A 27,202-nucleotide genomic window follows, 5' to 3' on the forward strand; every position below is an offset into this window, starting at 1 on the left:
CCTGATGTTGACATCATACTAACATTATTTATTCACTAAAAAATGAAAAGTTGAAAATAAAAACACAGGGCGGGTGTGTGGTGTAGCAGTTCAAATGCCTGCATCCCATATGGGAATGCCTGCATTCAAATCCTAGCCTCACTTCCAGTTCCAGCTTCCTGATAATGTGCACCCTGGGAGATAACAGTGATGGATCACTTGGGTTTCTGTCACCCTTCTGGGAGACCCTGAGTGAGTTTCTGGCTCCTGGCTTTGGCCTGACCCAGACCCAGCTCTTGTAGGTATATAGAGAGTAACCAGTAGGTGTGAAGTTTCTGTCTCTGCTTCTCTCTCTCTCTCTCCCTCTCTCTCTCTTTATGCCTTTCAAGTAAGTAAAATTTTTTTTAAATATTTATTTATTTGAAAGGCAGAGTGACAGAGAGAGGGAGAGAGACAGGGAGATTTCCCATCCACTGGTTCACTCACCAAATGCTCACAATGGCTGGGGTTGGGCCAGGCCAAAGCCAGGAACCCAGAGCTCCATATGCATCTCCCACGTGGGTGGTAGAGGCCTACATACTTGGTCCATGTTCCACTGCTTTCCCAGGCACATTAGCAGAGAGCTGGATTAGAAGCAGAAGAGCTGGGACTTGAACCGAAACTCTAATACAAGTTGTTGATATTGCAAGTGGCAGCTTAGCTCACTGTGCCCCAGCGCTGACCCAAAGTAAATTTTTAAAAATAAATGGATAGAGCACATGGCATGACACATAGTAAGTGCTGTAGAATGTGGTTCTCTTTTATTATCCTCGGTGGTGGTTGCCTGCCCCCTCTCAGTCTTTCCCTCTACCCTCTGAACTTGGTGAGGAGAAGGACTGTTTTGGACTTACTGAATACCCTGTCCCCTCTGCCCAGAACACAACAGGTGCCCCACAGAGATCTGCTTAGCTGGATTTATGTTCAAAACAACCACTTGGCAGATGAGTAAACTGAGGCAGTGAGGAGATGAGTGACTTTCCCAAGGTCAGCACAGCTGGAGGAACGGAGAGGTCACATCCCCTGCTCTTGAGGAGTCCAAAGCAGGGCAAGAGTGGCCTGACCCATGACAGCTCTAGGCTCCTTCACACTGGCTGGCTGGGTGCTAGTTTTGAGGCTGATGACCTTGACTTCCCAGGCGGAGCTGGGGAGAGAAGTCTCCTACCTGTGGAGCTGGTGATGTTGGTTGGCACCACTGGGGTCTTTGGGAGGAGTGTGGAGGTCACAGGAGCTGAGGAGAAATGGCCTGGAGTGAGAAAGGGTATTTGACATAGGGTGTAGGGTGTTCCATTTTTCCACAAACTTTCTGAAGTACCCTTGTATGTTCTAGAAACTTCTGACATGTTTATCTTCCCATGTAAATCACATGTTCCATTTCTCTGCCTTCTTTGAACAAGATTCCATTTTTCCTAAATTATATCTGTTGGCCAGGCCAAGGCTGGCCAGCTGTGGGCCACGGAGGGCTGAAGTTCTGCACAGCTTAGAGAGTGCGTCCCTACCTGCTAGGTATGGGACAGGAGTTATGGATAGTCCTGGAGAGACTGTGGAAGTTCCCAGAACCGAGGAAAAGAACACAGGGGGATGATGAGGTCCCATCCTAAGGGAATGTGAGATGGAAACCGTTCCTTAGAATTTAGGCTCCTATCTTGACTCAGACCAAGACCTTGGGTGGGCCCTAGGGCTGCTCTGAGGCACAAAGTGAGGGGATGTTGTCAGCTCCTCTTCCTAGGAATGCTCTCTGGGGAGGGACAAGTCCTAGGGACATGGAGGTCATCACAGCGTTGTCTACTCACTGCTGGTGGGAGGGGTCCAATACGGCCTGTTGTAACCTGCAGACAGAGAAGGAAGAGTCAGGAAGGAGAGTGAAGTTGGCCGGGAGAGGGTAGGAACTTCTGGGGGTTCATCAGCAGTCAGTGGCCACATTTTATTTGGCATCTATTAGCACCATCGGCATAATTATCACCAAAGCAAAAATAGCATCCGAGCTGCCTCTGTTTATCAGGAGCACAATAGGCACCAGCACTAATGCTAAGCACCTGCCTCTGTGAAGGGTTGTGCACTCTAACCCTTATGCAGATCTGTCCATCCAGAATGGTAGTTCTGTTTTTCTTAAGATGTTTATTTGAAAGAATGATGGAGAAAGAGAGAGAGAGAGAGAATCTTCCATCCACTGGTTCATTCCCCAAATGACTGCAACAGCCAGGGCTCGGCCAGGCCAAAGCTATGAGCTAGGAATTCCATCCAGGTCTCTCAGTCCAGAAGGTAATTTAATTTTATGTCTCCTTTCCTCAAATTTTATGAGAGTATGATTTTTTCCCCACTAGTTTAGTTGCTGGGTTTTTTTGTAATGGGAAATTTTGTAATTGGGAAATTTTGGGGAAAGGATGTTCTGGTGAAAGAGGGGAGAGACTTGGGGGCATGTGAATGGTATAACAAGTTGGCATCTGAAAGGAGATAGGGAAGAGAGAACTTCTCCTGAGTATTTTCCAGGCTGTGGGTTGCTTCTTGCCCGATGCTGTCATGAGAGATCCAAGTGTAGACTGGACCAAAGGAAGCCCTGGCCTAGATCCAGTTATGCCTGAATTGCCTCCTTTGCTCATCAGAACAATCCCATGTGGTATGTGTTTTCATTCCATTCTACAAATGGGACACCAAAGTCTAGAGAGGTTGTATAGTTCATTCAGGATCCCACAAATAGCCCACAGAAAGGTCCACATGGTTGGAGCTGGTGTTGAAGCACTGGGAGTTCAGCCCCTGCTTGGGACACTGGAGTGCCATATCAGAGTGCCAGGTGGAGTCCTGCTCTGCTTCCAATCCAGCTTCCTGCTAATGAGCCTGAAAAGCAGCAGATGATGGCTCAAGTGCATGGGCCCCTGCCACCCATGTGGGAGACCTGGATGGAGTTCTTGACTCCTGGCTCCTGGCTCCAGTCTGGCCCATCCCCTGGCTGTTGCAGTCATTTGGGAAGTGAAGCAGTAGATGGAAGATCTCTTTCTACCTATAATTTCTACCTATAATTTGCCTTTCAAATAAATGAATGAATCTTTAAAAAAAATTCTCATGATTCAACAAAATTCTAAATTGGTCTCAATCCTAGAACAAACCTCTAGACACAGCAGAGGATATCCTATTGATAATACAAGAAAATATATGTTTCTAACCAGATATAAAGGGAATTTCCAAGTAGACATAGAGGGGAAAGTAATGAGTTTGCCATTAAGTTGGATTGCTAGACTACAGCCTATCAGCAGCCCTCCCTGTCCTGAGGTTTGGGACTTGCTCTGGATGGTCTGCAGGGAGCCAGGAGTTTAGCAGTGTCTCCAATCTTTGATTGGCATCTCCATTCTGTCACCCATTATAATGGGCAGACACCAACAAATGACTTTCTCTCTGAATGGGTGATGGCTGTCTATAAAAATGAGCATCGTTGCCCACAGTTATGAGTGGAATTCATATGAGACAATGCAAACAAAAGTTCTTATCACACTCACTGGCACCCAGGAAGCTTTTGATACACATGAGCTGCTATTTGAGCTGTTATTCTTGATGGTAGCTTTGCTGGGAGGGGCCCTGAAGCTAACAGTGTTGTGTAAACAGTTGTCACTCATGGTGTGTTTGCAGAGGAAGGTGGTGTTTTACAAAGCCTGTATGGTGAAGCTGGCCATTGGGAATAGAATTTGCTATAGTTATTAGGAAGGAGAGAAAAGTGGAGTGAGGGCTGTTCTCTGCACCTGCTGCCCCTTGAGAGCATTCTAACCACAGGACACACCCCCATTCTTTCTCAGTTCTCTCCCTGTTCTTTCTTGGCCATGAAGTAGGACTATGGAGGAGAAGGAAACATTTCAACCCATGAGGCCAAAGGAGAAGGGAAATGAGCCTCCCTTGGTTTGTTAAGTTGGCTTGGTACCAGGACTGTGGGTTTGTGTGCAGCCATTTCTCAACCCTGGTGCTATTGACATTCTCATCTAGAAAATGCTTCATGGTGGCAAGTTTCCTGGTAGGTGGTGGAGTGTACAGCAGCAGCCATGACCTCTGCCTGCTAGATGCCATTAGACTCCATCCAGTCAAGACATGAAAATGTCTCCAGACATGGCCGAATGTCCCCTGGGAGGCAGATTTTCTCCTAGCTGAGAACTGGTGACATACAGAGATGTGGAGGTGTTATAGTGCAGACACTCACCATTGACATAGAGGCTGCTCCTGTCCAGGGTGAAGAGGCCCAGTTGGGTGATATCATGGGTCAGCTGGCTCAGCTCCTGGTACAGCTGCTCTCTGCGCAGACTGGGACCCGTGGGGTCAGGACGGTAGGTGCAGACAGCATCCACGCCAGTGGCTGCCCCATTCTTCTCAGGTCTAGAGTGACAGGAAGAATTAGATAACTCTGTTCAAATCCTTCCTTCAAACTGAGCTCATCCATCTCATCCTGGTTATGTGACATCTCTCTTTGATAGGTCTTGTCTGGCTTCTCCTGAAGGCCCCCTAACATACTGAAAAAGAGTGGATCCCTAGGGCCATCTTCTCAACCACCTCCTCTTTCATTCCCCAATCTTCTGGGTCAGTGGGTTCATAGTCATCAGCTCTACAACCATGAGACTCAGTGTCTTTCTCTGGACAAGACCTCTCTCCCGAGCTCTGTCTCATGCAACTAACAGCCTCGGGTTGTCCTCAAGAACCTTGGGTTCCATATATCCCAAATCAAGCTCATCCTCTTCCCCCATGAACACACAGCACACTGCTACTTCTCTCATGTTTCCATACCAGTGACCTAGGAGCCCCCTCGGACCTTCTGCCACCCTTTCTCCCCACATCCAAACTATTCCCAGGTCCAGTGCAGCTTCCTGGTGGCCTGCCCATCTATCCCATCCTCACACTGAGTTGTTCCTTTCTGCACCATTGTCAGGGCTCTGTTTGCAACAACCCCATGGCTGCCCACAGCTCTAATTATGACGAATATTTATGGAATACCAACTAGGTGCTCAGCTTTTTACATTTGCTATCCCATTTGAACAGCTCCAAGAGGTAGATGCTGGTTATTCCCATGTTGATGTTTAAAATTCTTCCTAAGTAACAGTTTTATGGAAATGTAATTTGGTGTTTTGATAGACAGAGATGTTGCAAAATAGCTCGCATCAAGCTCATGAACATTCGTATCCCCTCACAGAGTTACCCTGTGTGAGTGTTGGGGAGGTGTGAGAGCACGTGAGATTGCTCTCAGCAGATTTGAAGTCTACAGTACAATGTTATTAACTGCAGTTGTTTTATAGTCATAGCAGTGTTCAAGAACTTCCCACACATCACACAGCTAGTGTGGGATGCGAAGTAGAATGTGACCTCATTAATGTGTGACCAGTAGTGCTTAACCTTGTTTGCTATACAAAAGTCTATAGAAACTCCCTAGAATGGCTTTTAGCCCCAGTTCCAGCCTGAAATCTTGATGATACCCACCCAGGTTGGAATTCATCCTCTGCTCATGCAAGTATACTTCCATCCATCTTCTCAGCAGGCCCCAACACAACCTCCTTCCTGCCTGCGTTATATTCCCTCTCACTCACTCTACTCTGATTCTCTCATTCATTCCCTCCCTCCCTCCCTTTACCCTGCCCCTCCTCCTTTCCTCCCTTCCTTCCTCACTGCATTCCTTCCTTTCTTCATCTCCCACTCATTCTTCGTTCCGTTGCCATCTGTCCTACTCTACTCTCCAATTTCAAAGGATTTTTCTTGTGTATTGCTCACATCTGATGCACTCCTCCAGTGTGCCACCCCTGAAGCAACATCCTTGCCAGTATTTCCTGGATATTGTCTATTTAACCTCTATCCAACTCCACTAGGCAGAACCAAAATTCCTTTCCCTGGGCTCCCAGGGCCACTGTGCAGAGCTTAAAGGTCATGCTAACCTCGTTTATAATTATGGCTTCCCGTTCAGGTGGCTGCCGCCCTTTCTACCTGCTGGGCACCTTGAGGGAAGGGTGCTGTGCTTGACTTCCTCAGTGGCCTTAGCACAGGACATGGCCTGAGGCATCTCATTCCATTTGCAGTTAAGGGATCAGTGCTGCCTGCTCTGAACAATGAACCTGAGTGCTACAGGCCTCTGCTTATCCGAGCGGTTTAAGATCTTTGAAAGCTATTCTTTCAGGAAGCCTTCTCTGATGCTTTCAGCCAGAAGGGAGAACTTCCAAGTCTGGTTTCCTGGATGGCTGCAGTCTTGAATGACCTTTGTTTCCTAGGAGTTATGCCTGGGCCCCCGGTTCCAGGTGAGCTTGTCTGTGACCGTGAAGCCCTATATGATGTGAAGGAATGAAGTCACACCTGAGCAAGGTCAGTCTGCAACCCGAGTAACTGGATCCAAGACTGGTGTTCTTGAACAAGGGCTCCAGCTATGAGGAAGGCAGGGAGAGGGGGATCAGCAGGTTAGGTCAGGGGAACTGGATGGGGAGCCAAGGCAGGCCAGTGTGGGCATTGGCAGGCTCTTACCAAGCGACTCAGGGCCTTCTCCGTGAAGTTGAAGTTCCAGGAGCCTGGGTGCCCCATATCTGGCGTATAATGCAGATTGGTGATTATGAAGTTGAGGGTGAATGGCATCAGGACTGGGCCCACAGCTGGAGGGAGAGGTGAAGGAGGTGGAGTCAGAAAGAGAAAGAGATGCTATGAGTCTTAGTCCTGAACTAAGGGACTACTACTGTCTCCCTGGTCATACTGTCCAGTGGGCCTGAGATATCCCATCTGGGCTATCCTTCAGCCATCCAGAGGGAGGGAAGGGGCCTCTGTGATGGACACTGTCTTCAGCTCAATTGGGAACCTCAGTCCCCTTATGTCAGAATGGCCAATGACTGATGAGTTGTAGCATTTTGTGGAGAAGAAGAAGGGCCAAGGTCTTTCCTGCTCAGGTCTTGGGGACCACAGACACTTGCAGGTAAGGAATGCAAATGAGATAGAATAGGGACTCGCTGTGTGCAAGAGAAATGCTACTTGATAGAAGGTGATCTCAGCAAAGGCATGCTGAGCTGAGATTGGCAGGAAGAAGGAACCAGGCACAGCTGAGTTCCAAGAACAGCAGGTGTGATGGTTCTGAGGGTGGGGGGATACTTGAGCCCTGTGGGAACAGAAATGAGACTGATGTGGCCAGAGAAGAAGGAAGCAAGACACAGAGTGTGCAGGTTGTGGCTGGGTGGGCACCAGGGTCCAGACCACACAGGAACTCTTCAGCTACTGACAAGAAGTTATGGGACTCAGAAATCCAATTTTTGGGTTTCTTTGAAAGACAGACAGATGATAGAGATTGTCCCTCAGTTGTTTCACTCTTCAAATGTCTGCAACAACTGGGGCCAGGCCAAACCAAAATCAAGAGCCTGGAGCTCAATTCCAGTCTCCCATGTGGTAGCAGGGACCACAGTACTGGAGCCATCACCTGCTGCCTCCCAGGGTGTGCATTAGCAGACACTGAAGTCAGGGTCAGAGCCAGGACTTGAACCCAGGCATTCCCATATGGGATGCAGGCATCCCAAGTGGCATCTTAACCACTGCACCAATATCCACCCCAGCAAACAGATTCTTACCTGTAGGTCTGGGAGTGGAGGTCACAGATGTTGGGGATTCTGGGGAAAATGTGGTCACAGGACCTGAAAGAAAATGTGACATAAATAAAGAGTCTGTGGCCCTATCAGGGAATAATGAGGACAGAGCTGTTGACGAGAACCTGCACCTCTGCCTTGGTGCAGACTTGATTGCTCTGGGTCCTGGCTGGGGCTGAGAGGGGACAGGCTGGGGAGGAGGGAGCCCCAGGGGTGCAGGGACTTCAGAGCCAGCATTACTCACGGCTCGTGGTGGGAGTCCTGTTCCGATGGTTATAACCTGCAGAGAGAGGTGGGCGGAGGGGGAGAAAGAGTGAGGTGATGGGAGGGAGCCAAGGAAGGGGTGTCATGGGAGAATGAGAACCACAAGTACATAGTCCTTCCCTAGTACTTTCTCTGAGATCCATCAATAATTAATAATGGCTGCTTTCAATCAGTTCATTGCCTCCTCCTGCAGTGCTATGTGACCTTCAGTCTCACATTGACCTTCAAAGACCCTGAGCCTTGTTTGTTTCTCTGTAATGTGTGTGTCTAATTATTGTTTACACATTGGCCATACAATATCTCAGATAATGTAATATATAACGTATGCTATTACAGCTGCTCACCGTTGATGTAGAGACTGTCCCTGTCCAGGGTGTAGGAGCCCAGGCGGGTAACACCACGGGTCAGCCGGCTCAGCTCCCAATACAGCCGCTCTCTGTCCAGTGTGGGGTCTGGGTGGAAGGTGCAGACGGCATCCATTCTGGTGCATGTGCCACCCTTTTCAGCCCTGCAGAGGAAGGGACACAGAGAGCTTGGGGATGCTAGACAACTCCATCCTCTGGTTGTGCCCTTTTTTTTTTTTTTTTTTTTTTTTTTTTTTTTTTTTTTTTACAGGCAGAGTTAGACAGTGAGAAAGAGAGAGACAGAGAGAAAGGTCTTCCTTTACCGTTGGTTCACCCTCCAATGGCTGCTGTGGCCGGTGCGCTGCGACCAGTGCACCACGCTGATCCAAAGCCAGGAGCCAGGTGCTTCTCCTGGTCTCCCATGCGGGTGCAGGGCCCAAGGACTTGGGCCATCCTCCACTGCACTCCCGGGCCACAGCAGAGAGCTGGCCTGGAAGAGGGACAACCGGGACAGAATCCAGCGTCCCGACCGGGACTAGAACCCAGTGTGCCAGTGCCACAGGTGGAGGAGCCTATTGAGCTGCAGCACCGGCTGTGCCTGTTTTTTATAAATATTTATTTATTTGAAAGAGAGAGAGAGAGAGAGAGAGAGAGAGACCTTCCTTCCTTCCACTGGTTCACTCCTCAAAAGGCCACAAGAGGACCTCTATCCAGGAGAGAGAGAGAGAGAGAGAGAGAGAGACCTTCCTTCCTTCCACTGGTTCACTCCTCAAAAGGCCACAAGAGGAACTCTATCCAGGTCTCCCATATGGATGGGCAGGGACACAGCCACTTGGATCATCATCTGCTGCCTTTCCAGGTGCATTAGCAGGAAGATGGATCAGAAGCAGAGCAGCCAGACTGGAGCCAATGCTCTTTGCGGGATGCCAGCATCACAGGCAGAAGCTTAACCTGCAGTGCCACTCTGCCGGCCCCACCCACTGGCTGTCACTCTTCCCTGGGTTTCATCTCCTTCCTGTAACACATCTTCTGCTTCATTTGCATGTCTGGCCTCCTCTGCCCAGCCACACACATTGGATGGAGTGTTCTCCAGGGCTCCTCCTTAGTTTACTTTCTTATGTCTCCCATTTTCTCTTTTATATAAACAAATTTTTATTAATTTATTTGAAAGCAGAGAGAGAGACAGAGATCTCCCATCTACTGATCTACTGGTTCACTCTCCAAATTCCTGCAACCAGCCAGAGCTAGGCCAGGCCAAGTCAGGAGGCAGGAGCTCCATCCAGGTCTCCCACGTGGGTGGCGGGGGCCCAAGTACTTGAGCCTTCACCTGCTGCCTCCCAGGGTGTACATTAGCAGGGAGCTAGAATTGGAAACAGAGCTGGGGCTCAAACCCTTAAGGTCCCCAAAATTCTCACAGGAATCTATCAGGTGAAATGTATTTTATAATAATATTGAGACATTATTTTCACTCTCATTCTCTCAGGAGTATATAGTGGAATTTTTTCCAGTGGCCGCACAAAGTGAAAATTTCTAACAGGTGGAAGGCAGAAACAGATACCCAGCTCTTCTGCTAAGCCAGACATGAACAAGGTTTGTAAAAATGACCCAGTGCCTCTTTTCTACTTACTCCTTATATCTAGGGTGGGGATGGGGAGAAGAATATGGCCATTGCTCCTAAACTATCTGTGTTTATAATGATGTATTTATGTGTTACATAGTAAGTATGTTTATAAAGTGTTTTGTCAAAATTAATACAAATTTATATATATTTTAAATAATAAGTATAAAAATAATATAAAACAACCATCTTATTATAATATTTACATATAGCAGGCTTATTTTTCATTAACTAAGAATAAATCTAGAATTTCCCAGGTAGAAGTTTGAGTACAGTAAACGCTGGTACTCTTTGAAATTCTGAGTGTTTAAGAATGTAAAAGGTTCTCTATGTCTAAATCTCTCTGCCTTTCAAATAAATATAAATAAATAAATAGTTTTTAAAAAGAATGTAAAAGGCTGTTAGGAGGTAGAAGAGGGATGGTGTGCTCAGTGGCTACATAGCTGGGGCTGGGGCTGTAGTACAGAGGGTTAAGCCACTGCTTGCAGTGTGATGTCAGCATCCCATAATGGAGTACCAGTTCAAGTCTCAGCTGCTCTGCTTCTGGTCCAGCTCCCTGCTAATATGCTTGGGAAAGTAGCAGAAGATGGCCCAAGTATCACTCATATGGGAAACCAGGATGGAGTTCCTGGCTCCTGGCTTCAGCCTTGTCAGTCCTGACTATTGCCAGCATTTGGGGAGTGAACCAGTGGGGATGAATCTGCTTCTCACTCTCTTTTGCTCTCTGTCTTCCTCCCTCCCTTCCTCCCTCCCTACCTTCATTCTCTATCTCTCTGCCTTTTAAATAAATAAGTAAACATTTTTAAAGTGGGTGTACAAAGTTTCCATTATAAGATACAGAATACATTCTGCAGTCAATAGACAGCAGGATGACAATAGTTAACCCTGCTGCTTCCTTGTATCCTTGAGATTTGCTGAGGATAGATCTTAAACACTCTCAGTGCACACCCAAACCCAAGCGGTAACTTCCTAAGGGTAATCAACCTGCTGACGAGCTGGGCTGCGATGGCCATTTCGCAATGTCTGCCTCCTGCACCAAAACAGCAAGTCAGACAACTTCAGTATAAACGGATTATGAACCTGTCCGTGATGGCGCAATCAAACCATTGGGAAGTTTGTTGACACAACGGTTTCCTGGCTACACGCTGGGGCTCTAGAACCCAGAACACTTTGGCTGAAATCATGGCTGCCCTCCAGCAAGAAGTGTGCTCATTCTGAGTCGCAGTCTTGTCATCTACAAGATGGGCTCGCCACAGTGTGGTTGTGGGAGTAAGTAGATGAAGACACGCAGGCCACTTGGATTATTGGGTGTCAAGAGATAAGAGCAATATTACTATTGATTGGGGCAGGTGCAATGGGTGGAGCTCAACTGCAGACAGCTGTGATCTACAGAAGTAGGCAAGAAATCTCTCCTTTGTGGAGTGATAGAAGACCCACCCCCCTGGCAGGGGGACCATCATTATCTGGGTGGAGTCTGGGTGGAGGACTCTACAGAGAAGCCACAGGGTCATGAAAGGTGTAAGGAAGAGGTGCTGAGCTCAGTGTCTCAGAGGGCACCAAGGGGATATAGGCAGAGAGATGAGAAGATGGACCATTTGTACAGAGAGTTTAGGTCCTTTTGAGCATCTTATAACTTGCAAAATTCCCTGTCGATGCTCAACATTGTGGTTAGCTTTTCCCTTTGGCTCTGTCAGGCTCCCCTTGGGAAGGCGTCTGTCACTTTTCAGAGAACAAACTTCAGATCTGCCATGTCCAGCATTTGTCCCCAGTGTGGTGGAGATGGGTCAGGGCAGGAAGGATGTCAGGAATTCTGGGAATATCATTGGCAAGGATGTTGCACCAGCTACTACTATGAGAGCTAGTTAACTGGGGGCTCACAACAGGCCACATACTGTGCGGAATGACACAACTTCAGGAGTGAGGAACGTTATTAGCATCATCTTATAGGCAGTGTGATAGAGCAACAGGGAGGCTATGTGTCTTGCCCAAGGTCACACAGATAGCAAGTGGAAGAGCAGGGGTTCAAACCCAGGCACTTTGGGTCCAGTAGGCTATGCTGCCTCTTGGCGAAGGCCCAAGTAGATAAGGCTGCCTGGGGTGTTAGAGCCCAAGAAAGAACAGAATTGTGGTTGCTATAGGTGCCATGGAGGGCATCTTACCTGAGCCAGGTCAGCCTGCAACCAGCATAAAGGGAACCAACACTGCTGTTCTCAAACAAGACCTCCAGCTGGGAAGGAATAAGAGGCAGGTGAACAGGAAGGGTCAAAGCAGCAGGGTCTGGCAGGGTGGAGGCGAGGCATGCTTTGCTTGGGTGCTCTTACCAGTTGCTGCAGGGTCCTCTCAGTGGCATTGAATATTCCAGAGCCTGGGTGGCCCATGTCCTCCATGTAGTGCAGGTTAGTGATGGTGACGTTGACAGTGAAAGGTATCAAGGCAGGAACCCCAGCTGCAGTGGAGGTAAAAGGAGACCTATGCTGAGTCAGGTCCTGGACTGGGGGATGAGAGGAAAGGCTCTGAGGACACAATTTTATTTCAGTGCCCAGCTGGGACCCAGCCTATGTGTCCTACCTGAAATGCTGCATGGAGTAGTCACTACCCAACACCTTCCTGTGTACTGAGTGAGCACCTATCCTGTTTTGCTGGGGACCATGTGTGTCCAGCAGATGCAGACTTTGGACTTCAGAAATGAGTTGATTCTGGGCATACCAGGTTGAGGATACATCCCTTCTCTCTCCATGGCTTTTACTAGCTCAGCACACACCAGCACCTGCCCCTCTTTATCTTCGGGGAACTAACACACCCAGGGAGCATCCCTGCAGCAGTGGCTTATGGGATTGGTGGATGAATACCTCAGCTCCCTCACGCCTTGAATGGGGTGACTCCAAGGTGCTTCTTCTCTGTATTTTCCCAGGATCTCTCTTTGAGACAGTTAATTTCTGTTGGTTAAGCCACCAAGCTTGTGGCATATCTTGTTATGGCAGCCCTAGCAAATTAACACACCCTATGATCCAGAAATTTCTTTCCTAAGTGTATACCCAAAAGGGTTGGAAACGGGACTCCAACAGATACTGACACGCTGATGTTCATTGTAGCATTATTCATGATAATCAAAATATTCTCAATATCCATCAATACGTGAATGGATGGACAAAATGTATTCTATCCAGACAACAAAATAGAATTCATCCACAAAAAGGAATGGATTCCTAATACTCCAACATGGATGGACTTTGAGGCCATTATGCTAAATGAGATTCACCAGACACATAGGGGATGATTTCACTTATGTGAAACATCTACATCATGAAAATTCATAGAGCATTGATAGATTAGTGGTTAACAGTGGCTGGGAGGAATGGGGGACAAGAAATTATTGCTTAATGGGTTTCGTTAAGAATGGGTTTCATGGGAATTGTCACATTTTGGGAACAGATAGTAGAGATGGTTGCACTGTGAGTGTAACTAATGCCACTGGGTTGTATACCTCCAATAGTTAAGAAGGCAAATTATATATTATATATTTTGCTACAATAAGGTTACTTATTTTTACTCATTCCTGCCATACTCTCACAGGCCCAGGTGGACATCCCAGACATGGTCACAGGGGCAAAGAGGTTTCCAACCAAGGTACTGAAGGGGGCTGCGGTCTCAGCCATGGTGGGGCTGAAACCTGTGGCAAGGCAAATTCATGATATCAACAGCTGCAGTTTTCAGGACAGTGGTTGGACTTGCTCCTTTGCTGTGACTGGTTGTGGGTGACATTGGGGTCTCTGTACCTGTGACCATCCTGGAACTATCTGGGAGTCCAACTGAAGCCATAAATGGTAAGGTTTCTGTTACAATTACAGTACTGAGCTCACCAGTCATTGTAGGAGTATTGGCAACCCCAGGGACACCAGTAAAGAGAGTTGGAATAGGACTACCTGTGCTGGCCTCTGTTGAAGGGCTGGTAACCCATAAGCCTGAGGTGTGTGACACACCATGGGAAACAGCTGAAGCTGGGATTGTTGTGCTGGTCTCTGTCCTGGGATGAGTGGCTAATGAGGCTGTTTCCATGGGAACAGCAGTTGAAAGATTCGAACCTAGACCAACTCTGCTGGTCTCCGTCACAGGCTGGCTGAAGAGAGATGTTGTCTTCGGCCCACCAAAGGATGCAGTCTGAGTTGGAAGAGCCGTACTAACTCCCATCCCAGTTCTGGTGGAGGGTGAGGCTGTGGTCTCCAATAAATGAGGAAAAACAGTTGAGGCTGAAGATTTGGTGCTTGACTCAGAACGTGGGTGGGTAACCAATGAGGCTGTGGCCTCTGGTTCACCAGGAAAGTAAGTCACAGTCGGAAGAATTGTACTCATCACTGCTCCAGAACCAATAACCTGGGAGGTCAGCACATCTTGTCCCCCTAGTGAGATGGTCCCTGTTGACACAACTGAACTGGCTTCCGCCCCACGACTGGTGGCCGATAGAGGTGTCATGTCTGATTCACCATGGGAAAAAGTTGGGATTACTCTGGAAACAGAAGCACGAGTCTGTGCAGGATGAGTGATCCATGAGGCAGTTGTCTCTGGCTCACCAGAGGAAGCAGTAAGAACTGGAACAGAACTGGTCTGTGATTCCAGATGGGTGACTAGTGCGGTTGTACTCTCTTTCTCAGCAGGAGAAAGAGTCAGAGTTACAGCAGTCATATTGCCATCTTTCCCAGAACTAGCAGTTCCTGTTCCTGGTACACCAGGTGAAACTGTTCGAATTGAAATGGGTGAACTGGCTTCCACACCAGGACTGGTGCCCACAGAGTCTGTGGTGTCTGATTCACTGTGAGGAAAACTCAAGGTACTGGTCTCTGTAGGATGAGGGATCCATGAGGCTGTTACCTTTGACTCATGTGGGGACACAGTCCATGCTGGAGAAGTTGTGCTGGTGTCCATCCCAGAACTAGTGACCGGTGACATCAGCATATCTGGTACATCAGGTGAGATAGTTGATATGGGAATGGTTGAACCAGCTTCTGCTCTAGAACTGGTGGCCATTGAAGGTATGCCATATGATTCACCATGAGAAAAGCTTGAGATTGTCTTGGGGACATTTGGGCTGGTCTCTGCAGGATGGGTTACTGATAATACTGTTGTATCCTGGTCACTTGGAGAGACAGTTGAAGCAGCTGAACTGGCTTCTGACCCAGGATGGGTGACCCATGAGGCTGTGGTCTCTTGCTGACCTGGGGACATCATCAGAGTTGGAAATGCACTGTGTTGTACTCCAGAACTTGTGACCTGTGAAGTCACTAACCCTGGTACACTAGGGGAAACAGTCAAAGTTGAAGCAGCTGAACTGGCTTCTGACCCAGGATGGGTGCCCCATGAGGCTGTGGTCTCTTGCTGACCTGGGGACATCATCAGAGTTGGAAATGCACTGTGTTGTACTCCAGAACTTGTGACCTGTGAAGTCACTAACCCTGGTACACTAGGGGAAACAGTCAAAGTTGAAGCCGCTGAACTGGCTTCTGACCCAGGATGGGTGCCCCATGAGGCTGTGGTCTCTTGAGGACCTGGGGACATCATCAGAGTTGGAAATGCACTGTGTTGTACTCCAGAACTAGTGGCCTGTGAAGTCACTAACCCTGATACACTAGAAGAAGCAGTCAAAGTTGAAGCCGCTGAACTGGCTTCTGACCCAGGATGGGTGCCCCATGAGGCTGTGGTCTCTTGTTGACCTGGGGACATCATCAGAGTTGGAAATGCACTGTGTTGTATTCCAGAACTAGTGACCTGTGAAGTCACTAACCCTGATACACTAGGAGAGACAGTCAAAGTTGAAGCAGCTGAACTGGCTTCTGACCCAGGATGGGTGCCCCATGAGGCTGTGGTCTCTTGTTGACCTGGGGACATCGTCAGAGTTGGAAATGCACTGTGTTGCACTCCAGAACTAGTGACCTGTGAAGTCACTAACCCTGGTACACTAGGGGAAACAGTCAAAGTTGAAGCCGCTGAACTGGCTTCTGACCCAGGATGGGTGCCCCATGAGGCTGTGGTCTCTTGCTGACCTGGGGACATCATCAGAGTTGGAAATGCACTGTGTTGTACTCCAGAACTAGTGACCTGTGAAGTCACTAACCCTGGTACACTAGGGGAAACAGTCAAAGTTGAAGCAGCTGAACTGGCTTCTGACCCAGGATGGGTGCCCCATGAGGCTGTGGTCTCTTGTTGACCTGGGGACATCATCAGAGTTGGAAATGCACTGTGTTGTATTCCAGAACTAGTGACCTGTGAAGTCACTAACCCTGATACACTAGGAGAGACAGTCAAAGTTGAAGCAGCTGAACTGGCTTCTGACCCAGGATGGGTGCCCCATGAGGCTGTGGTCTCTTGTTGACCTGGGGACATCATCAGAGTTGGAAATGCACTGTGTTGTACTCCAGAACTTGTGACCTGTGAAGTCACTAACCCTGGTACACTAGGAGAGACTGTCAAAGTTGAAGCCGCTGAACTGGCTTCTGACCCAGGATGGGTGCCCCATGAGGCTGTGGTCTCTTGCTGACCTGGGGACATCATCAGAGTTGGAAATGCACTGTGTTGTACTCCAGAACTAGTGACCTGTGAAGTCACTAACCCTGGTACACTAGGGGAAACAGTCAAAGTTGAAGCCGCTGAACTGGCTTCTGACCCAGGATGGGTGCCCCATGAGGCTGTGGTCTCTTGTTGACCTGGGGACATCATCAGAGTTGGAAATGCACTGTGTTGTATTCCAGAACTAGTGACCTGTGAAGTCACTAACCCTGATACACTAGGAGAGACAGTCAAAGTTGAAGCCGCTGAACTGGCTTCTGACCCAGGATGGGTGCCCCATGAGGCTGTGGTCTCTTGTTGACCTGGGGACATCGTCAGAGTTGGAAATGCACTGTGTTGCACTCCAGAACTAGTGACCTGTGAAGTCACTAACCCTGATACACTAGGAGAGACTGTCGAAGCAGCTGAACTGGCTTCTGACCCAGGATAGGTGCCCCATGAGGCTGTGGTCTCTTGCTGACCTGGGGACATCATCAGAGTTGGAAATGCACTGTGTTGCACTCCAGAACTAGTGGCCAGTGAAGGGGAGACAGTCAAAGTTGGAATGTCTGAACTGGTCTGTACACCAGGATGGGTGACCCATGAGGCTGATGTTTCTGCTTCACCAGGAGAAAGCGTCAGAGTTGGAATTCTTGTACCAGTCACTTTCCTGGAGCTAGTTACCAATGAGTTCACCACTCCTGGTACTCCAGTAGAAATAGAAGTTGAGACAGCTGAACTGGCTTCTGTCCTAGGATTGGTGACCATCGAAGATGTGGTATCTGACCCACTATAGGAAAAACTGGGGATTGTTCTGGGTGCTGCTGCACCGACCTCTATAGGCTGAGTGACCAATGAGGATTTTGTATCTAGGCTACCAGGGGAAAAAGTCGAAGTGGGAATAGATGAACTGACATCTGTTTCAGGATGGGTGACCCAGGAGGCTGTGGTTTCCAGTCGATCCACAGAGACAGCCAGAGTTGGAAAAATAGAACCAGTCTTTGTCTTGGAACTAGTAACCGATGAGGTCACCATCCCTGATGGAGTGACTGTACTTGTCTGTGCCCCAGTGTGGGTAACCAATGAGTTTGTGGTCTGTGGTTCAGAAGGAGAAAGAGTCAGGGTTGCTTGAGTTGTGCTTGTATCCATCCCAGTACTTGTGACCAGTGAGGTTGCCATATCTGGTGTGCCAGGTGACACAGTTATAGTTGTCACAGCTGAACTGGCTTCTGTCCCATAATGGCTGACCCAGGAGGCTGTGGTATACAGTTGATTGGGGGAAGCAGTCAGAGTTGGAATGGTTTTACCTGTCTCTCTCTCAGGGCTAGTGGCCAGTGAGGTCACCATCCCTGATAAACCAGGTAAAACAGTTGGAACTGGAGCAGCTAAACTGACCTGTGCTCCAGGATGGGTGACTGATGAGGCTGTGGGTACAGCTTCAGAAGGAGAAAGGGTCAGTGGTACTGATGTTGTCCTGGTGTCTGTCCCAGAACTAGTGGTCTGTGAGCTGACCTCCCTTGGTCCACCAGGTGAGACAGTTGTAGTTGGAACATTTGACCTGGCTTCTGCCCCAAGACTGGTGGCCATTGATGGTGTGGCCTCAATGTTGTAAAAACCTGGGCTTGTCCTGGGTGTTGTTGGCCTGGACTCTACAGGATGAGTGACCCACGAAGTTGTCATCTCTGGACCATGTTGGGATTCAGTCATTGTCACAAAAGTTGTGCTGATGCTTGTCCTGGAATGAGGGACCAGTGATGTCAGATTTTCTGGCATACCAGGCAAGAGAGTTGTTTTTGGAAGTGCTGAACTCGCTGCTGTCCTGGGACTGGTGGCCATGGAGGGTGTGGTGTGTGATTTACTCTGAGAAAACTTGGGAGTTGTTCCAGACACAGGTGGCCTGGTCCCTGTAGGAAGGGTGGCCCAGGAGGCTGTTGAATCTGGCTCACCAGGGGAAACAGTCAGGGTTGGAAAAGCTGAGGTGGCCCTTGCCACAGTACTAGTATCCAGTGAGGTCAGCAACCCTGGCATACTGGGAGAGATAGCTGGAGCTGGAATGGAATGACTGGTCAGCACTCCAGGGTGAGTGGCCCATGAGGCTGTGGTCTCTGGTCCATCTGGGGAATCAGTAATTGGCATAACCATACTTGTGTCTGTCCCAGGACTGGTAGGCAGTGAGGTCACCACATCTGGTACCTCAGCAGAGGCTGAGGGGGTTAGAACAGCTGAACTGACCTCTGCGCCAGGATCGATGCTTGTTGAGGGTGTGGTATCTGATTCATTATAGGAGACACTCAGAGTTGTCTTGGAAAAATTTGAGATGGTATCTGCAGGATGGCTGACCCGTGAGGCTGTTGCAGCTGGCTCACCATGTGAAACAGTCAGAAATGTAACAGCTGGACTGGTCTCTGCCCCCAGACCAGGGACTGAAGAGACAGTGGTCTCTGGTGCACTACTGAAAACAGACGAGGTTGTCCCGGGCATGGCTGTGCTGGTCTCTGCCCCATGCCTGGTGGCAAGTGAGGCTGTCATCAGTGGGACGTCGGAGGACACTGCTGACATCGTAACAACCATTCCTGCTGTGCTTGCGCTGGACGTCTTCTCGGATGCCGTTGGGGCCGTCATTGTTCCCGAGGCAGGAGTAGAGACTGTTGTGGTCAGAGTGCCTGCTCCTTCCATCCCTTCTGTGGGTAGTCCTGTGAATTGGGGGATGGACAGAAAAACATAGACAAAACAATTACACGGAATGGACTGGCAACCACTATTTCTTCTCCACCAGAGGAAAGGCAGAGAAATGTCTCTGATACCATTGCTGGGAACGTGCCTACGAAGCTTCTGAAATAGGAACAGGGACTGTGACTGATGTCCCCCTGCCTTACCCATCTCACCGTGGACGAGGACTCCTCTAGTCCATTCCTGCTCCCACCTGTTGTCTTTTCTCGCAAGCCTTTGAGTCTTTGTTCAAGCTCCTCTCTTGCCCCAGCATGCCTATCCCTCTTCGGATTCCTTCAATCCTGCCCTTCTTCAACTCCCAGCCAAATCCACTTCACAAACCCATGTCAGCATTCCTCCCTCCCTGCTCCATGCAAAAGAACATCAGGAAGTTCAAGGAGGGGTGAGCATTTGGTGCAGCAGTTAAGCCCCCACTAACAATGCCTGGATCCCATATTGAAGTGCCTGGGTTTGAGTCCGACTCTATTCTAGCTTCCTGCTGATGCACACCTGGGAGGTAGTAAGTGATGGCTCAAGTAGTTGGGTTCCTGCCACCTACGTGGGAGACCTGGATTGAGTTCTCAGTTCCTGACTTTGGTCTGGCCCATCCTTTATTGGACACTGAGGGAGTGAATCAGAGAATGGAAGATTCCTTTCTCTCCCTCTTTCCCCTTTTCCCTCTCCCCTAAATATTTTTTGAGGAAAAAAAAAGACTGATAACTTGACCAGAGGTGTTTCTATCCAAAACTTGTATCTTGCAGAAGCCTCCAAAATGAGCTCGTAAATTAGTCTGGTCTCAGAACAACTTGGAAAGCAACCCAGTGGATAGGAGAGACTTGCCTTATTAGTGATAAGGAGAACCCTTTGCTGCACATACCTGCACTTATTAGACTTCCATCCAGAACAATAGTACCATGAATTGCTTCAGAGAAAAAGTTATGCTGTCAGATAACTGCGTTAGGCCCTGGGTTGAGCAGAGCTAAACTAATTCCTTTGCAGTAGGATGGCTCAGGGCCTCTACTATGCTGGCTCTAAGAAGGGGCAATAACTTGCTAAACTGTTTGACCACAAACTTTTGTCCTTTTATTAAAGGCCATCCATGCATTACCAAGGTCTCCTGAATGCTGTTTTCTGCCCACTTTTATACTTCATACTTTGGCCACGGTGAATTACTTACACCTCCCAGATATCTCTGTGCCTGCACATGCTGCTCTGCCCTCTATCTGGAACGTCATCATCTCCTACTTTTGTCTTCTTGCTAAACTCCCATTCATCTTTTAAAAACCAATTCAAGGACCACCTCCCCAATGAAGCCTTCCCTCTGTAGTTCCAATATGTCTTCATTGCATGCTTTCTTAAAACTTGTACTTATTATTTATTGGAAAGGCAGAGTGACAGAGAGATCCTCCATCTACTGGTTTACTCAACAAGTGCCTACAACAGCCAGGATCAGGCCAGGAAAACATTAGAAGCCAGGAATGCCATTGGTGTCACCCATGTGAGTGTCAGGGACCCAAGCACTTGGGCCATCATCTGCTGCCTCCCAGATGCATTAGCTGGGAGCTGGATTCGAAGAGGAGGTGGGACTCCACCCTAGGCACTCCCAAGTGGGATGCAGATGTTCCTAAGCCATGGCTTCACCTGCAGTGCCATGGTGCCTGCCCCATTACACACTTTTAAAGCTTTATCACGGGCCGGCACCACGGCTCACTAGGCTAATCCTCCGCCTGTGGCACTGGCACCCCGGGTTCTAGTCCTGCTTGATTCTGTCCCAGTTGCTCCTCTTCCAATCCAGCTCTCTGCTATAACCTGGGAATGCAGTGGAGGATGGCCCAGGTCCTTGAGCCCTGCACCCGCATGGGAGACCAGGAGGAAGCACCTGGCTCCTGGCTTCAGGTCGGCGCAGCACACCAGCGGCAACGTGCTGCCTGTAGCGGCCACTTGGGAGGTGAACCAAGGGAAGGAAGACCTTTCTCTCTCTCTCTTTCTCACTGTCTAACTCTGCCTGTCCAAAAAAAAAAAAAAAAAGCTTTATCACAATTGTTTTGTTCCTTTGCTGTCTCTCCTCCTGAAATGAGCACTTCATGGGTTCATTACAGAGCAGTTTCATCTGTCTCTCAGATTATATCATAACCTCTGAGACATAGTTCATTACTAATCAACATCTTCAGAATTAAGTTAAAGTGAGTCAGATTTGCAGAGTTGACATATCTGATCTTGGAGTAAACTCACTCAGCATGCTACAAGGTAGCCTACACCTGGTAGGCATTAAATGAAGAAACCACTCAGGGAAACATACGACAGCAACATACAATTCTCTAAGAAGACAGTGTTTTATCTCTCTGGAAAAGGAAATACAGCTACAAGTAGGATTACTGGGAAGTAATCCAAATCAAAGCTACCTTTAGGATGAGAAGGTGATGTGGATGCCCTGGGGCCTTTGACTGCTCTTGTGACGCCTCCATGTGCCGCTCCACCGTGTTGCTTTGAGATGCGCTCCACGATGCCTTCAGTTCCTACAGATGAGGGTGGAGGAGAAAAACCAGGGTAACTCACCTTATCCAGAGGAGAGCACTGTCTAAATTATTTCACTTCATTGACCATACAACATCTTCTCAAGTCCACCTGCTTGGCCTTGAGCCATAAGTGGCTACACTGTCCCTGATCCATACTTCCTTTCACCTATCCCTGGATCAGACCACTTATTTTTCCATCTTCCCTTCCTTTTATCTCCTCCTAATGTTTCTCCTTCCTTTCACCTCTCCTCCCTTCCTCCCTGTTATCTCCCTTTTCTTAAGTATGGATTTAATCTCATCCTTCCTTCCATCTTTCTTTCCTTCAATCTTTCCTTTTCACCCTTCTCTCTTTTTTAAGTTTTATTTATTTATTTGAAAGGCAGGGTCACACACACACACACATGCACAGAGACAGAGAGAGAGGGGTGGGGGGAGAGGGAGAGAAATCTTCAATCCGCTGGTTCACTCCCCAAATGGCTGCAAAGGCTGGAGCTGAACCTATCTGAAGCCAGGACCTAGAAGCCTTTTCCAGGTCTTCCACATGAATACAGGGGCCCAAATACTTGGGCCATCTTCTGCTGCTTTCTCGGGTGCATTAGCAGGGAGCTTGATTAGAGGTGGATCAGCTGGGACTCGAACCAGTGCCCCTATGAGATGCTGGTGCTGCAGGCTGCAACTTAACCCACTGCACCACAGCACCAGCCCCTTTCAGCCTTCTTTCTGCACATCCATCCTTCTTTCCATTCATCCATCTCTCTGTTCTTCCTTTCATCCTTCCATTCATCCAGACACACTTCTGCCTCACTTGTCACTTGGTTACTGCAAAACCATAACTCAACCACTAAGCCACATTTTAAGACTTGGATTAGTAGCCACCAACATGGTTTACTTCTTGCAAATTCTTTAAGTTTGTTAAGGAAGAGGCACCACATGAACCTCCTGTAGATACTGTCCAGGGAATCAGGTGCTGGAATAGTCTGAGCCCCTCTTTGCTCTTTTTTGTCCAAAATTTAAATTTGGGGCCAAATTCAGAGGAATGGAATCTCCAAGAGGTTTACTCCCTTAAGTACTGATAAGAAGCAGAGATTTCTCCACCTCTCTTAGTACCTGCCACATCCTTAGATAGTTTGCTTCCTCAATTTTCATTCTCCTTCTTCTTTCACTTATCTCTTGCTTTTGACCCTGTTCTCATTGCAGAAAAATGCTCAACTCAAAGGCACGGCAGGGTGGGGAGGAGGCTTTCTCTTGATTTTAGCTGTTGTCCCAACCCCTGCGTCTCACTCAGACTCCATTTGCTAGAATTCCTGAGGACCCCTACATTACCAAGGCAATGATTACCTCATTTCAGCTTGGCTCCTCTGTAGCATTTGAAAAGAATTACCACTTCTCCTTCCTACAACTCTCCCCTCCTATGGACTCTCTGATGTCAGAATCTTCTGCTTTCCCTGCTACCTGTCTGACCACTCCTGCTTAGGCTAATGGTGAACAGCACAAATCCCTATTGCCACAGAGTCTGAATTCTTACTCTAGTTCTGTCAGTTACTAGCTTTATGCCTTGAGCAAATCACTTAATTTCTGTGTGCCTCATTTTCCTCTCTGCCAAATAAGCTTATGATGATCCTTAGTTCAAATAGTGCTACCATGAGGATTGAATAACTTAATAAGACAATGTTTGACACAAAACAAGCAGCATCTAAGTATTTGCTGTTGTTATTGTCATAATCATTAATTGTCCTCTTAGGTTACTATATCATGGTTCTGTAATTACTCACCTACTTTCTAATTTATCTTTATTTCCCCTACACCTCATCCAGTACCTGGAACTGTAGTCAGATCAGCAGGTGCTTGCTAAAAGAATTTATAATGTGAGACTGAACTCCTAATGAACTCCTTTTTACCTCTTAAGAAAGGGTCATGTCCTATGAGCCCTCAAAGGATAGGAATGTAGGAGCTATGGGCCCTTACTTGTTAACTGTGTTGAGAGTGGAGGCACCTGAAATGCCCTTGTCATTGTTCCAAAATCAACACTCAGTGTCATGCTGGTATCCAAAATGGGTGATAAAGATGTCCCAGTTGGCTGGTTCCAAGTTACCAAATGACTGACTCCAGCCAACGGTCCTTCTGTGGCACTACTTTCTGTCCCAGGACTGGTATCTACCATATGTGAGGCGGCCGGAGAGGAACCAAACCCATGGGGAGTGGGACTGGTCAAAGAGTCGGTAGTAGTGAAGGTAGGCGAGGGGAATGGTATTGAAGCTGGTGACAGTGAAGTCCCTGCAAAGGAGGACGCAGTAGCATCCCCAGGGCTTGCCCCAGTCCTAAAGGATGCACTGCCTGGAAAGGCGGCTGAGCTGGCTCTCGGAACTCGAGATGCAGCAAATGAAGTCATGGCCCCTGAAGGCAGCATATCAGTGCTCATGTGGTGAGCACTTTCTGCTACAGGCATGGTAAACTTGGGTCTTGGGGATGAGGTGACTCCAGTGGATTGCATAACAGATGCAGAGGCATAAGAGTGGGTCATTTTCTCCACTGGTGTGTCAGTATACTGTGAGGATGCAGCCTGCTGCTGTGGGATCAATGTTTTCACAGAAGAGGTGATGTCAGCCTTAGGACTCTGCACCAGGTGAGTGAAAACAGGAGATGAGGGGACATTTGAGGGTGTGGCCAACGGGGACGTGCTGGTTTCCTTTAATCCAGAAGTCGAATGGGAAAATGATTCTGCCTCAAGACTGGTAGCCTCCAAGTTCGGAGGCAATGATGAGTAAGTAGCCTTATCCATGGAGGAGTTGGCGCCCATTGGATCTGTGGCCTTGGATGACTCCGAGTGGGTTGGGGAAGAGGAATGTGGTTCATGTCCCAACGAGGTGGTCCCCACATTAGTCACTGCTGTGCCTGGAGGAGGACGAATTCCCTCTGTAACCGTGATGACTACAGAGGTGGTAAGTGTTTCAGCCAAGATGCTGTACAGTTTTGGAGAGGGGCTGCTTCCAGTCTCTGGACCTGTGCTCCAAACGTCTGAGGTCTTCATCAGGCCAGAGGTGAGCAGTGAAACCACAGACCCAGGAGATGTGGAGAGACTCCCTGGTGACGCCAAGGAAAGAGGAGAAGTTGAGGTCATGGCAGAAGGTGCTGGGGGCTGTGCAGGGCTAGGTTCCTTCCCAGAGGAAGCACTCGTCAGTGACACTCTCTCAGGACTGCCACCTGGGAGCATGGTCACTTCTGAGTGTGGAAACCCCTCAGACACAGGCACGTGGGTCCCTGCCTGGGAGGCCATGGTTGATGTGGCCCCACTCTGCCTTGCAGCCTTGGGAGGACTTGTGTGGGTGGTGATGGCCATTTCTGTGATCTTCCCAGTGGAAGTGTCTGATGGCATCTTGGAGTGAGGGGGGCCAGAGACGGGTGTGCTAGCAGAGGAGGTGACATCTGTCATGGAGAATCCAGCGGTAGTGCCAGAAGGCTCTTCCAAGCTGACAGAGCCGACCTCCTCAGAGAGGATTGACTCCTGAAGTCCAGAAGCCATGGGAGAAGTTGGTTGCCTGGTGGCCCTGGTAATCTCAGAGGAGCCAGGCATTGTGGGAATGGAGGGGTCTGTAGTGGTGAAGTTAGTAACCGTCGCAGATGTCAATTTGGATGCAATTGAGATGCCTGGAAAAGAGGAGACGGATTCCTGCCCAACAGAACTGGCCTGCACAGTGGTCACCACTGTCCCTGGGGAAGGATGTGCTGCCTTAGTGTCTGCAGTGGCTCCTAAGGTGCTGCTTCTGCTGGGAGCTGAACTGCTGCTAGGTGCAGGGCTTATGCCCAATGCATCTGTGGTTTCCTCCAGTGCAGAAGACAGCGGTGACATCATGAGAGGAGAACGGGAGGGGCCACTTTCAGATAATGTAGGGGAGGCAGCAGAAGCTGAGCTCATGGCAGGAAGAGGTGTCGGGGAGGAGGTAGAGATGCTGTTTCCCACAGGGAGACTGCTCATTCCTGACTTTGTCTGAGGACTGCTGCTCGTGTCAGCCTTAACCTCAGCATGGGGAAATCCCCGAGTCACAGTTGAGTGGGTCACCAGCCCCGTGGTTCTGTGTGATGCGTCCCAGTGACGAGTGCCATAGGATGTCCCCATGGGTGGCCCAGTTTGGGTTGCGATGGTCACATCTGCAGATTCTGCCATGAGAAAGGGGGTGGAAAGCCTGGTGATCCTCCCAGCTGAGTGATGTGGTGACTCTGTGGGATGAGCAGGGCCTGGGTTGGATGTTCTGCTCGAGGGGATGACCTCTGACGAGGAGATCTCAGTAGTGGCGTGAGTGGACACTTCAGAAGGGCCAGAGCTCACCCCCTGGGAGGTACTGGTCTCCCTCAGGCTTGAAGTCAGCAAGTAAGTCATCTCAGGAGAAGGGCTGGGCCCTGGAGTATCCCACAAGGTAGATGAGAAAACCTTTGAAGACGTGACTCTGGACACCACTGAATCAGCCAGCGTGGAACCTCTGGTCCCCACGGTGGTCACCACTTTCCCCGTGGAAGGATTTGCTGCTTCAGTGTCTGCAGTGGCTTCATAAAAAGGCAGTATCTCCCCGGAGGTGCTCCTCGTGATTGGAGTTGAGCTGGTTTGTGGTCCTGGGCTTCTTGCTGACACATCTGTGGTTTTCACCTTCATAGAAGTGAGCTGTGAAGTAACAGAGGGAGAAGGACTCTCCTCTGCTAGTGAGGAGGAAGCAGACACAGGTGAACTCATGGCAGAGGTTGTTTCATCCACTGAGGGTGGGCTTGGCCTTGCCGTACTCTTGGGGTTCCTGCTCAGAGGAGCGGTTGCCTCTGAATGGGGCAGACTCTGAGTCACAATTGAGGGGGCCCCCACCCATGAGGCTGAGGTTTCCTGGGTAAGGGTCGTCTGGGCTATATTCCCAGGATGACCTGACAGGGTGGCGATGGTCATGTCCACAGAATCTGTCATGACGGGAGAGCTGGAGAACCCAGAGAGCTTTCCAGGGGCCATATCAGGTGTTTGTGTAGACTGAGAAGGGTGGATGAGTGTTCTGCTAGAGGAGCTGACTTCTGTCCTGGGGCCCGGTGTCGTAGCACCAGTGGACACTTCCAGAAGGCCAGCGCTCATCTCTGCAGTGGAGCTGGTTTCCTCAGAGGCTCCCACCCCCTGCAGTCCGGTGGCCATGGAGGAACTTGGCTCTGGAAGAATCCTCAGAGTGTCTGAGAAGGCAGAAGTTGATGTGGAAACACTTTTACCTCCTATAGTGGAGGTGGAAACCTCTGGAGATGTGACTTTGGGCTTCTCTGGGTCAGCTTGGCCAGCAAAAGGTGATTCACGTGCAGAACCCGTGGTCCCCACAGTGGCTGTGGATGTCCTCGTGGAAAGAGGTGCTGTTTCAGTGCCTGCAGCAGCTTCAGCAGTGGCCAGCAGCTCACCTGAGGTGCTCCTCACATGTGGAGTTGAACTGGTATGTGGACCTGGGCTGGTACCCAACACATATTTGGTTTTCACCTGGGAAGAAGCGGGAAGTGAAGTGATAGGAAACGAAGAGGAGGAGCTGTCCTCTGATGATGTAAAAGAAGCAGGGGAGGGTGAGGACGTGGCAGGGGATGGCATCAGAGGAGAGGCAGGGTTGGTGTTGTCCACAGAGGGAGTGC

At 49.1% G+C, this 27,202-nt stretch overlaps 1 protein-coding gene across 1 annotated transcript in view; it reads right to left on the reverse strand.

The window, feature by feature from the left end:
• The window catches only part of MUC16 (mucin 16, cell surface associated), a 113,630-nt gene that overhangs the window by 51,544 nt on the left and 34,884 nt on the right, over positions 1-27,202 (reverse strand). The window contains exons 2-13 of the mRNA XM_089316342.1: positions 21,458-21,571; positions 13,733-19,039; positions 12,131-12,255; positions 11,969-12,036; positions 8,192-8,355; positions 7,828-7,863; positions 7,569-7,631; positions 6,487-6,611; positions 6,322-6,389; positions 4,196-4,368; positions 1,809-1,844; positions 1,181-1,246 (exon numbers count right to left, since the gene is read on the reverse strand). Coding sequence (XP_089172468.1) covers positions 1,181-1,246; positions 1,809-1,844; positions 4,196-4,368; positions 6,322-6,389; positions 6,487-6,611; positions 7,569-7,631; positions 7,828-7,863; positions 8,192-8,355; positions 11,969-12,036; positions 12,131-12,255; positions 13,733-19,039; positions 21,458-21,571 — 6,345 coding nt within the window. The remainder of the gene's footprint in view (positions 1-1,180; positions 1,247-1,808; positions 1,845-4,195; positions 4,369-6,321; positions 6,390-6,486; positions 6,612-7,568; positions 7,632-7,827; positions 7,864-8,191; positions 8,356-11,968; positions 12,037-12,130; positions 12,256-13,732; positions 19,040-21,457; positions 21,572-27,202) is intronic.

Source organism: Oryctolagus cuniculus, chromosome 16, assembly GCF_051225735.1.
Source record: "Oryctolagus cuniculus isolate XC-2025 breed Fujian yellow rabbit chromosome 16, ASM5122573v1, whole genome shotgun sequence".
NCBI classification, from domain to species: domain Eukaryota; kingdom Metazoa; phylum Chordata; class Mammalia; order Lagomorpha; family Leporidae; genus Oryctolagus; species Oryctolagus cuniculus.